Below are 12,504 nucleotides of genomic sequence, written 5' to 3' on the forward strand. Positions count from 1 at the left end.
CTTCTCACAGGTGTATCATAGCTGTTTCTATCTTTCATAAATTCACGTCTGGTGTCCTGTACAGCGGCCATTACCGTTCTCCTGCCCATCGTTTATCCTCTCACAAATGTTCTCTTTGTCGCCTGCTCAGAGATCCCGATCATACGATTCTAGCACTTATCGGTAGATTCTAGCATTCGATCACCCCTCTTTCTGCTCTTAATATTGTTCTTTATTTCTTCTCCGCGTTGACCCACAGCCTTTCTCCCTCGTCTCTCTCGTAGATGAGTGGTGATGACAAGAGAAAAATTAAATAAAAAAAAATTAAAACTTTGAAGGAAAAGACCGTTAACATCTCTCTTTCTCTCTCTCTCTGAGTCTCTCTCTCTCTATCTCTACCCCCATTGATAGCTGCCTACCCGTGGAGTTAGAGAGAGAGAGTAAAGGATGCAGAGCCTGGTGTCCAACCATAACAGTGCATCATGAGAAGGTCTGCTGTACTTCATTGGCCAGGTCTTCAGCGCTGAGTTCGCATTCAATTCCAATCTGTCAAAAAATATAGAGATATCAGGGGCGGCCAGTATAGAAATTCAATTACATGGTCACTCTGGACTGGTCTTCTATAAACAAGATGCCTAATTAACCTTCCACTTGAACCTGTCACAATATGAATGTACCCTATCCCCTGACTAAGGAATAAATTCACTACGCAACCAGACCAGTCATTTCTCTGTACCCGAATCAAATACCAGAATTTAAAACAAAGATATCAGAGAGAGCCGAGAGAGAGAGACAGAGATAGAGAGAGAGAGACAGAGAGAGAGAGAAAGCGATAGAGATAAGGAGAGAGAGAGAGAGAGAGAGAGAGAGAGAGAGAGAGAGAGAGAGAGAGAGAGAGAGAGAGAGAGAGAGAGAGAGAAAGAGAGAGAGAGAGAGAGAGAGAGAGGGAGGGAGAGACAGAGAGAAAGCGAAAGCGATAGAGATAGAGGGGGAGAGAGAGAGAGAGAAAGAGAAAGCGATAGAGATAAGGAGAGAGAGAGAAAGAGAAAGCGATAGAGATAAGGAGAGAGAGAGAGAGAGAGAGAGAGAGAGAGAAAGAGAGAGAGAGAGAAAGAGAAAGCGATAGAGATAAGGAGAGAGAGAGAAAGAGAAAGCGATAGAGATAAGGAGAGAGAGAGAGAAAGAGAAAGCGATAGAGATAAGGAGAGAGAGAGAGAAAGAGAAAGCGATAGAGATAAGGAGAGAGAGAGAGAAAGAGAAAGCGATAGAGATAAGGAGAGAGAGAGAGAAAGAGAAAGCGATAGAGATAAGGAGAGAGAGAGAGAAAGAGAAAGCTATAGAGATAAGGAGAGAGAGAGAGATATAGAGGGAGAGAGAGAGAGATGGAGGGAGAGAGGGAGGGAGAGAGAGAAAGAGAGAAAGCCATAGAGATGAGATAGAGAGAGATAGAGAGAAAGCCACAGAGATGAGATAGAGAGAGATAGAGGGAGAGAGGAAGGGAGAGAGAGAAAGAGAGAAAGCCATAGAGATGAGATAGAGGGAGAGAGGGAGGGAGAGAGAAAAAGGAGAAAGCCATAGAGAGGAGAGAGAGAGATAGAGGGAGAGAGGGAGGGAGAGAGAGAGAGGAAGAGAAAAAGCGAGAGAGAGAGAGAGAGAGGGAGAGAGGGAGGGATAGAAAGAGATAGATAAGGGAGAGAAAGAGATGGAGAGAGAGGGATTGAGAAAGAGAAAGAGGGAGAGTGTGAGAGAAAGCGATAGAGATGAAGAGCGAGAATGAGAAAGAGATAGGAGAGGGGGAGACATAGAGACAGGATACAAAAGTTGAAAAGAAAGTGGACCCCTAGTCTAGACTTCAATAAAACCAGACTGACCGAACATAAAATAATTATCCTCCCCCCTTGAACTGTCCCCACATGAATGTACCCTATCCTCTGAATAAGGAATTTTAGTACGCTACCCCAATCGAAGACAAGCACGAAAACCACGGATATCAGAGAGACTGGGAAGAAAACTAGAGAAATAGAGAGCGAGAGAGAGTAAAAGAGAGAAACTCAGCGAGAGAGAGATAGACTGAGATAGAGAAACTCTGGGAGACAGAGAGAGAGACTCTGAGAGAGAAAATCTGAGACAGAGAAAGAGAAACTCTCTGAGAGAGAGAGAGACTGAGAGAGAGAAACTTTCTGAGAGAGAGATACTCTCTGAGAGAGAGAAACTTTCTGAGAGAGAGATACTCTCTGAGAGAGAGAGACTTGGAGATAGAAACTCTCTCAGAGAGAGAGACTGAGAGAGAAACTCTGAGAGAGAGAGAGACACACTCAGAGAGAGAGACACACACACTCAGAGAGAGAGAGAAACTCTGAGAGAGAGACTGAGAGAGAGAAAGTGAGGGAGAGAAACTTTGAGAGAGAGAGAGAGAGAGACTGAGAGAGAGAAACTTTGAGAGAGAGAGAGAGAGATAAACCTTGATGGTGAAAGAGTTGAGAACCGTTTCTTCAACCGTTTTGATGTCAACTTGGAGGATCTCAAGAGAAAGTCTGTCTAGAGCGGCGGCAATCCGCAGGGCTTGACTCGGTATGCGAGGGGAAGTGGTCTTCAAGAGAACATTGGCCCCCATAAACTTCACCTCTACATTAGCCACAGAGGAGCAAGAGTTGGCCGCTAAGTCAGTGGAGCCATCCTGCCTCGGTGACGCCTCAAGAGTAGATGTTATAACAGGGGAGAGAGGCGATGGTGTAACTCTTAGCTTATACGGACTTCCTCTCTGTGGCGTGCGAGGGCTGATGCAGGGGCTTACTTTAGGGCTTAAGGGTGGGGGTCTTGGGATTAAAGGGCAAGGCCTTGGGCTTGACACATGTCTTGGGCTGAGCACTTCACTATAGGCTTTCCTTTGTTTCTTTGCTTCCAGAGACTGCAACACCTGCTGTAGCTCTTTGATGTACTCCACCACTCCTCCGATAATTGACGCTTGATCTCCCTGCACATCATGTTTCCGGGTTATGCAACGGAGGAGTAGAGAAGTAGAATGATAATGGTTTTGTTAAAGACAACACCCTGTTGAGAGAAGTTTTAGAGGAAAAGCAGTGGAATTGCAGTAAGCTTCAGTTTTTGATGCAGCTTTTGCTATAATTTTAAAGTTCAAGTCCTAGGCACAACATAACAAGCCTTAGAGGAAGGTGTTGAAGGGGAATGTTGAAGACAATACACTGCGGATTATAGTTTACAAGGAAAAGTAATGCCATTGCTAGAAGGTGGAACTTTCAGCACAGCTGTAGCAGCTTGAATCTTAACAGCTTTGACAGTGAAAAGAAAACACCATGCGCTTCAATCTTAACAGCTTTGGCATTCAAAAGAAGACTGAAACCGAGTGCAACGCAGAGACAGAATGCAGAGGGGAAACGCTAGGCCGAGAGACATGAAATCAGATATGTTCACGTAATTGGAGACCAAAAGGGTAGGAGAAGTTACCCCCTTAGCGTAGAAACAAGGCATGAGGGACTTCAACACGGAAAGATGTTCGTTCATCTGTTTTCTCCGGTTCCTCTCCACCGTTATGTGGGACATTCTAACCTGCGTATCCGGGCAATCCCCAATTATCTTCCTCTTGCGAGATATCGGCGATTCTGACTCGGTGGCCGAGCCAAGGGGGCTCAGAACTTCTTCTAATGGCGAGAGGAGAGAGCCACTCTCATCGTCCAAAGACTCCAACATCCTGAATACGCTCTCGGTGCAGTCAAAGAGCTCAGGGAGAGACCGGTCGTTGTCCATCCTCGCTTGTAGGAAAGAACAACCTTTACAAGTTTCATGCAAAGGCGGTGGACGTCTGAGAAATGGTGGAAGGAAGCGGTTTTTTAAGAGAGTTTTTGAAGGCAGATGACTGAAGAGGCGAGTAAATAACTTGTCAGGTTTGTTTCAGAATACAACTTGGCTCCAGAAATGGAAGAGTGCTCCGTGGTGCTTCAGCTCGCGTTGCCTTCATGGCGAACTGAAGCACTCACTGCATTATAAATGAAAGCACGAGGCTCTCGCAAATGGGCTTCGACGTCGTCGCTTAGTAATATCATGAATCGTCTGCAATGATTGTTCTTCATGAGTATTCGGCAAGTGTTAACTCGTTGCAAAGCGTATGTATGTTAATATGATTGTTAAGAATGCTAGTGCGTTTAAGTTTAAGCTAACCAAACGGAGATTAATGATTTCCTCCTAAAAGAAAAGCCATGAGGGGTCATTATTTTGTCATAGTGATGGTTATTCGTCTTACCTTTTACTTATTTCTTGATCCTGGTTGCTCCATGTTGGATCATAAGCGGTGAGAGGCTCACAGAAAATTTGAAGTCGGGATTAAGCTCTCATCTAACGATCATGGTGAGAAAAACGTAAGGATTATTTCACCTAGTTTGGTCCATGGATTATTTGAGGGGACAACTGTTACGAAAAGAACACGAGAGTTGCGATGAAGGTAGACGGAAGCGAATTCGAACAGAGACAAAGAGGATCTTCACAAACACAAAATAACTTCCACTAATCTCAAAAGAAGTTGGTACAAAGATAGAGAAGACACACAAGATGATAGTGAAAGAAGGAAATGACTTCGATATGTAAAGGGCCTCCTTGTCCGTGATTTATAGGCCTCCAAAAATGAGGAAATCGTAACCTCCATCATCCGTAACTGCCTGCTTTAGAAGCTTTCCACGTTTGAAAAGGGTAACTGCTTTCTTGAAAGAATAGAAAGTAACCGTTTGGGAAGTAACCGCTCTAATGTAGGGGTCAAAATATTCAACAACAACATTGATCTACATGTGTCAGAGCTCATCGCACGACTCTTCCACTCAAGAAGAAAAACATTGATGCTTTATTCTACCTGTAGTCATTCTGGGCAAACAGTTATATTAATATTATTTGATCTTATTAAGTGTAGGTGTTACAAGTAATGGTTTTGTGAACTTGAAAATTTCTTTTTTATTCATTCATTCTGAAGTCCAAACTTATGATTTGAAAGATCCTCCTTACTCTAACTATCTGAACATATATTCACTTAAATTATGCATTAAACTTCTCAATAATTTATCAAAATGAGTTTGTTTAACTTTATCAAGCCTATGATGTGGTTAAACATGTATTTTCATCCAACCTATAATGACTAAGATACGATCTAGGGTTAAAACGTGATTATAAATATTATTTCAAAGCTTAATAAATTTATTATCAATGACGAACAAAGTCCAGGCAGATATAGTTAAATTTACCAGCGTATTCCATCATTCATCTGTGATTTGAGTATTCACCATGCCTTAATCTCAAAGTTAGAAATCAAGTCAACAGCTATATTTAATGATTTTATGGATGTTGAATTACTAGTCCTGGCTCTTATGACATTTGCATACATCTCTGAGCCTAATGATGTGACAAAATTTGTCTTCTGAGGCACACTTATAGCAATATCCCATGAAATATAAATACAGTTTCTCTCTCCATCACAGGAGTATCCCTTAAAATATAAATAAAACTTTCTAGTAGATAAAAACTAGTTGGAGGCAATTAAGAGCTACAGAAAATTAGAACTATTTAATAAAGACTGAAGTAGGAATAGTATGGAAATAAAAGGTTACCAAATATGGATAACTAAAATATTTAAACTTACGATTTATGATTAAAATATGTTCTAAATGCCATCATAAGTGGTGATAACTTAATTTGAAAACATCAGATTTGAGATCAGTATGATGTTTTAAACTTCAGTTATCAATGAATTTGATGGTCAAGTGTCTGATGATAATTACAAAAAGTAATTTGTAAAACTCTATAAGAGTAGAGGAATCAAGATACTGGGGAATAATCTTAAATTAAGAGATGAAGGAATGGGAACTCAAAATTTCGAAACTTTTAAGATTTAAATTTCTGAATGCCAAATTTACTTATTTAGATGAAAGCACATTATAAAAGTTGCAAACTTATTTCGTCCACAAATATTGAAAATGATAATAAACATTAAGGCTCTTGTTGAAGTCCACTGATTCTATGAAATTGTTGCACATATTTTTAAAATGATAATAATTTTGCAGTTTCAAAAGTTAAATACATTACATGATAACTTTTCTATAAGTTTGTGTGCACAAATTTTTTGTAGTTCTTGAAACATTATCTCATTTCCGCAATTACAGGAACCCAACCCCGATGTGAAAAGTATGTTTCAAGATTTTATATTTTTATTTAATTGATGATTTTTTTAAGTTTACCTTCACAACATGTAAAATAAATGATCACAAGGGTGAAGTAATTTATGTGATAATAAATTTACTCAGCGTCGGTAGGTTAAATGAGTCATCCACTTTTTTTGTTTTTAGATTAGCGCGTGAAGATGGAAGGATCACAAAGCATGGGCGTTATTTCTACAACAAAATTCAATCAGATCCATAGAGTTGACATGTCCTCTAGTAACTTACGTAATCTGTTATCAGTGTCCGAATAGATATTTTTAAAGTGCTCTGCAAGGATCTACCAATTTTTGTACTATCATTAAGATATAAATTTTGAATTCTTGATCATATTTATTACTAAATGAATACTTCAATGACGTTATCACACCCCTAACGGATATTACCATGGTCAGCAAAATAAAATTAAAAAAGATCATGTCTTCTTTTTTATGTATTATATTTATAAAATCAAATATTTGAGAGTATGTGGTTTTTAAGGTATTTTATCAAATGGTAATATTTTTTTAAGAAAAAACTATTTTTGAATTTGATGCGAAATTGTTAATGCATTCTATCACTCACATTAGGTGAAAGGCAAATCATAATTCAATTAAATATAAATCGCATGATACCAATGAAATATATGTTACAAATAAAATGCATAATTTGATAAAATATCCTAAATTTTTTTTCTTAATGAGATTCGACATGTTGCAATCATAACCTGCATTATCCGTCAAAAGGTTTGAACCTGATATGATTTAGTAAACCTCCATGGTACAAGGCAGAAGAAAAAAGGAATTAGTTTAATGTCAATGAACGTGTCCCAATTCTACCTATTTAAAGCTTCAACAGAACAATTAATAAACCCATTAAAAACAACTGGGCATTGGAAAATACACTTGAATGCATAACTCGTTGGCTTGTGCTCACTACTCCATAAGATGTTTTATTTTTCATCAACAGCTAGAAACGTTTACATCCCAGCCAAAATCTTCTTACCATCCATTAAACATAGCAAAATGAAACACAGGTAAACTTGTGCAAGCAACATGCAGGAAACTACGTCTAATGATAAGCTACAGACATCATTCAAAAAAAAATTGATATAATCTCTCAATCTAACTAGATAACAATCAATCCAAGCTCCGTTGGGTTCCATTTTATCATAAATAAAGAGTCGCCGTGTCAATGGTTTTCATTAAATGGCCCATGGAAGAAGTCTGAAAATGAATGCGAACTGCAAAGCAGGGAGGGGAATAAATTAGTAGGTAATGGAGATGATTCAGATTTCAGAAAGATACGACACATTAATAGCAAACACTGTTTGCAAAACCAACAACAGATCCGCCATATCTCTCTCAGCGTTGTTATCGGCTGCAACGCAGTCTCGCCTGTCACCATAACTATCTCGTGGGAATGCCGCCTTTCCAGCGTTTCTGACTGCGGTGACTCAGAGGCGATGAGAGTATACTTATGGATGAGATAGTCGACGTGGAAGAGACTAGAACTATCTGGGATGATGCCGGAGTGCAACATCCATGGTTATACACAATATTATAATGATTATAATGGTTGACATTCAAGCGCCTCTACATGGTTGAAATGCATGATCTTGTATTTTCCTCTTTAAGAGTAAAGATCCATGGTTATACTAAACATTATAATGGTTTACATTCAAGGGCCTATACATGGTTGATGAAGAAACTTCAACTTGTCTTTGGCAAGCTCATCAGTGTAGAAATACATGATATCTTGTGTCTTCCTCTTTAAGAGTAAAGATCCATGGTTATATTAAAATATTATGATGGTTGACATTCAAGCGCATCTGCATGGTTGATGAAGAAACTTCAACTTGTCTTTGGTAATCTCATCAGTGTAGAAATGCATGATCTCTTGTATTTTCCTCTTTAAGCGTAAAGATCCATGGTTATACTAAATATTATAATGGTTGACATTCAAGCGCCTCCACACGGTTGATGAAGAATCTTCAACTTGTCTTCGTAAGCTCATCAGTGTAGAAATGCATGATGACTTGTATTTTTGTCTTTCTGGGTAAAGATCTGTTAAGTCTGAATTCCGTGATGGGTAATATATTATTTTAGATTATAGGTTACTAAGGAATCATGGTATCGGTCTCGGTATTGGTTCTTTGGGAAAACCTTGACTTTCATCATGTCTATTGACAAATTTCAAAGTTGAGATTCAAATTTTACCGTTTTTAGTCTAAAAGTTAGTTGGATGTTAAGAATCCATTTTAGTGGGTGAATATACAATTTTGGTTGTTGATTCAATACAAAATGACTATGAAAATAAATAAACAAAAAATGATGAGCAGAATCGGAGAGAGAGAGAGATCAGGGGAGAAAGATCGATATCTGAACTGGCGTAGAGAGAGGTTAGAAGAGAAATAGAGAAAAGGAGAACGACAGAAATATAAAAAAAAAAAGAAAGAGAGAACAGAATCAAAATAGAGACACATTACGAGAGCGAGAGAGACAGAGATAAAAGCAAAATAGCTATAAAAATAATATTAAGAGGGCAAAATCAAAATGACAGAGATTACCAGAGGACGAAAGAGACCAGAAATTTAATATAGATAGATCAAGATATGATTTAAATCTAAGGACAATAAAAATCATTGCAGTCGGTGTTATTCACATAATCCTAGGATTTATTAATTTTTATCTCCTAGTAAAAACAAATTAATCAGTTGATCACTTTACATTTTTATAAAATTAACATTTAAATGCAATGCATCAGCGAAAATCAAATGACGGATCCTTAAGCTTTATTAAAGAAGATTCATCGACCCTCTCTCTCTCTCTCTCTCTCTCTCTCTCTCTCTCTCTCTCTCTCTCTCTCTCTCTCTCTCTCTCTCTCTCTCTCTCTCTCTCTCTCTCTCTCTCTCTCTCCCTCCCAAAAGATATGGCACTGCTTTTTCATCGTACAAGAATGGGGATGAGCAGAAGGTTAGCCATCATAAGAGTCAAAAAACTGGCAGTCAAGATAGCCTACTGCCTTGGCACTTTTTCCATTTGGAGAGAATAAGGCTAAGCATTCCTCTTTCTCCGAACATAATTTTCCTATATCTCTTTAATTGGGTCACGACGACATAAAAAACATAGGTTTCTTAACATTTCTCAACAACATGGAGCTAGAACTTTCTTACACAGGATTCAGAGCCTTTTATTCTGAAACTGTTGGATGCATTTCCCAAAATGGCTCCACTGAATATGCTCTGTGTATTATTCATCATGTGCAGGAATCAGTTATTTTACTTGTCTAAATGTGGCAGAAAGTCGTCTCATGTGTCTTATTGCCTAAAAATCCAGTCTGAGTTTTGGGAAATAATAAAGTGGTAGGTAGATTGACAGAGTAGAAAAAATTACACACATTAAACCATTTGTCCTTCCCCCTTGAGAAATGCGTCATGATATAAATATTAATTTTATATTTTCATATAAAAATAATATTAGGTTCCGTTTTCGGTTCAGTCTGTGGCTTGTACCGAACGTTCAGTGGGCAGTTAAATATTTAACAAATGATACCATTTCGGTTTACTCTGATCGCTGCTTGATAAAAAAGGGTGATCTCTATAGATTACAATATAAATCCCAAGTAAACGATCCATAGAGTTAATATGGGATTCAGAAATTCGAATTATGTGCTAGGATCATTTAGATATATAGGGTATAAGCTTATCATATTAAAAATGATGGGTTATCGTTGGATGGGCTAAAGGGGGCCAAGTTTATCTTCATTCCCCTAATAGGGTACAATCCTTGGGTCACATGTAGGGTTGAACTTCTCTGAGTGACCCAGTACTCTTGGGAGAATGAAGTAAGTTCCTGCCTATTACTGAAAAGGCCACCTCAATGGACTTGGGCATGTTCTTTATCTTCCGTCCCTCAATCGATTACAACTTAAGAACTCAATACAGGACGATTCCGAAATATTCTCCAAATGGTATCAGAGTTACCTTGCACCGATTCTTTTGGATCTATAAAACTCATATATTGCATGATCTTATGATTGATCATACACTGAGTATTAAATATATCGGATCTGAAAATATCGCTTGGTTAATATGAAATCCCATGATACAGGCATCTCCTTTCAGCATATTTTTAGGTACATACACATTCCATCCTCATTGGTTTCCAGCTGTATAAAATGACATCAACTTCACATTTTATACACAGTTGATGTAGAATCTGAAAATTTTATTGTGCAAACCATGGTGTTGATAAAAACCAATGAGGCAGCACTTCATCAGTAATGACTCTTTGATTGCTCACAGCTGGGGTTGTCTTGTTTGTGTCATCTCTCAAGATATGTCTTTAGTGACAGTGCTTACCCATTGAAGCTCGTTAGGGAAGCCTACGTTATGGTTCACAAAAGCAAACAGTAAATATTTGGGAGCTGCTTGAACCAGGCCGACTGCTGAATCCAATGATGAGCTTGAGCCAGACCAATTAGTGGCTTAATTAGTAAATAACCTAACAGACATGAGCTAAATAAACCAATACGAGCATTATACTCACAACAGGTAGCCTAACAATCCAACGGGCAAGATTGAATCATATTACAAGGTAGTGGAGAATTAACTAATTGTTTCTCAATAGATACCCATATTTTGTACTTATATGTTTGAGTATTAGAATATGAACACTGTTTCATATATTATCATGTTCCTCCCATCTCTTCCTAGGTCAAGACAAATGTTCTGAAGAGCCCCAGAATGGGCTAGTGGTGATGAGAAGCCCAGAGGCAGGCCACGTCCTTATCTGGGCTGAAAAATGTGTAGAAGTCATCAAGGGCTCAAGGGGTGTCATCCATGGCTGGCCCAAAATTGACCAATAACGTTTGGGCACCCAATTGCTAGTCCACATAAGCCCTAAGGCCAAAAGTCTGTCTTAAAGTGATCCCATGCTCACTAACATCTCAAATGTCCGTGCCAATTTGGCAAGCACCATGACCCATTACAAGCTACCCCACCATTGGCCCAGTAAGTTGAAAAAGTGCGAGAGAGGATGACTGGACATTTAGAAATTCCAAGTACTGGGCCACTTTCTTATCATGTTCCAATCAGCTCTGAATATTAATAGATCTAGTACCTTAAGTTCATGATAGACCTAGGTTTAAAGAGTGTCTTTTAAGCACATGATACATTATAATGGGCATATGGAAAATAAAAGTTGATCAACATCCAGCTTTAAAAATCTCTTGGGAAGCCAAAAAAACATATCACATTTTATGTTTCCCTTATGATCACAAATAGAGGGATTAGCATTAGTGAAATCACTGATATGAATCCTTCCACTGGGAAAACTAAACTCTGACATGAAGAAGGCACGACTTTGGGAGTTATGAATCCCAACAATCATATCCCACACCACGGTTAGCCAATAAAAAACATCATTATAAATATGGTATAGGACCTAGATGTTTTTAATGTGTTTGAATACAATGGAACTGACTTCTGTGAATAAGATGTTTGAATGCAGCCTACGTTCTCATCGGCTGTACTTAAACTACATTATTTTTTGCTTGTGTTGATGCACTAATTTTATTCTCTTCTTTAAATGGTTCACCCTTGCATTTGCACACTAATTTTAATAATAGCCCCATTATCTGTATATCACATGTTTGATGATACATAGGTAACTTTTATTTTTAAAAAAATTAAAGAAATCATACTGCACGTCAAGGATGATACTTTGGAAAATCTTTCTGATGGTGGCCAATATTCATGTAAGGACGTTATATCAGAGAGCAGTGATGGTGATGGTGATGGTGAAGACGAAGACGATGGCTTGCAGACGAGATGCTGAGGATGCTGAGGATGGCAACGGCTCGTTGCAGGCGAGAGGAGGATGAGAACTTGACGTGGCGGCAGCGGCAGTGCGATATTGGCCGCAACAACAGCACGCTCCAAGGGTGAAAATGAAGCTTAATCTATTTAAATTTCACCAGTGTTTACATCAAAGGAAGGGGGCTTTTATAGACTTCTCCCCTGTGACGTTTGGAATTAAAAGAAAAACCCAAAATATTCAAAATTAGGAAATTCAAGAAAAGGTCCAATATGTTCTGGCCGTGTTGTGATGACACCATTAGGGTAACCGTCTTTTCTCCACCACTTTGACTTTGACATTGACTAATCAACCTGAGGCAGTTGAGGCCTTAGAAGGGGACCTAATTTTAGGTAAGATTCAAGTCTCTGCTAAACACAGTGACTGAATATCCCCTACTTGTCTGCTTCGTAAATTCTCTATCAAGAAGTTAACAATATTCCCACCAGGTTGGGTGCTACTAAAGAGGGTAGAGA

At 38.6% G+C, this 12,504-nt stretch overlaps 1 protein-coding gene across 1 annotated transcript; it reads right to left on the bottom strand.

Moving 5' to 3' along the window:
- Positions 1–288: 288 nt before the first annotated feature.
- LOC144710876 (transcription factor SPEECHLESS-like) lies at positions 289–3,905 on the bottom strand. Its single transcript, XM_078584721.1, has 3 exons — positions 3,445–3,905; positions 2,441–2,953; positions 289–525 (listed from the first exon to the last, which is right to left on the bottom strand). Exons 1-3 carry the CDS (start codon positions 3,742–3,744, stop codon positions 460–462), a joined length of 879 nt encoding a protein of 292 aa, XP_078440847.1. The 5' UTR covers positions 3,745–3,905; the 3' UTR covers positions 289–459.
- Positions 3,906–12,504: the final 8,599 nt, after the last annotated feature.

Source organism: Wolffia australiana, chromosome 1, assembly GCF_029677425.1.
Source record: "Wolffia australiana isolate 7733 chromosome 1, ASM2967742v1".
NCBI lineage: Eukaryota > Viridiplantae > Streptophyta > Magnoliopsida > Alismatales > Araceae > Wolffia > Wolffia australiana.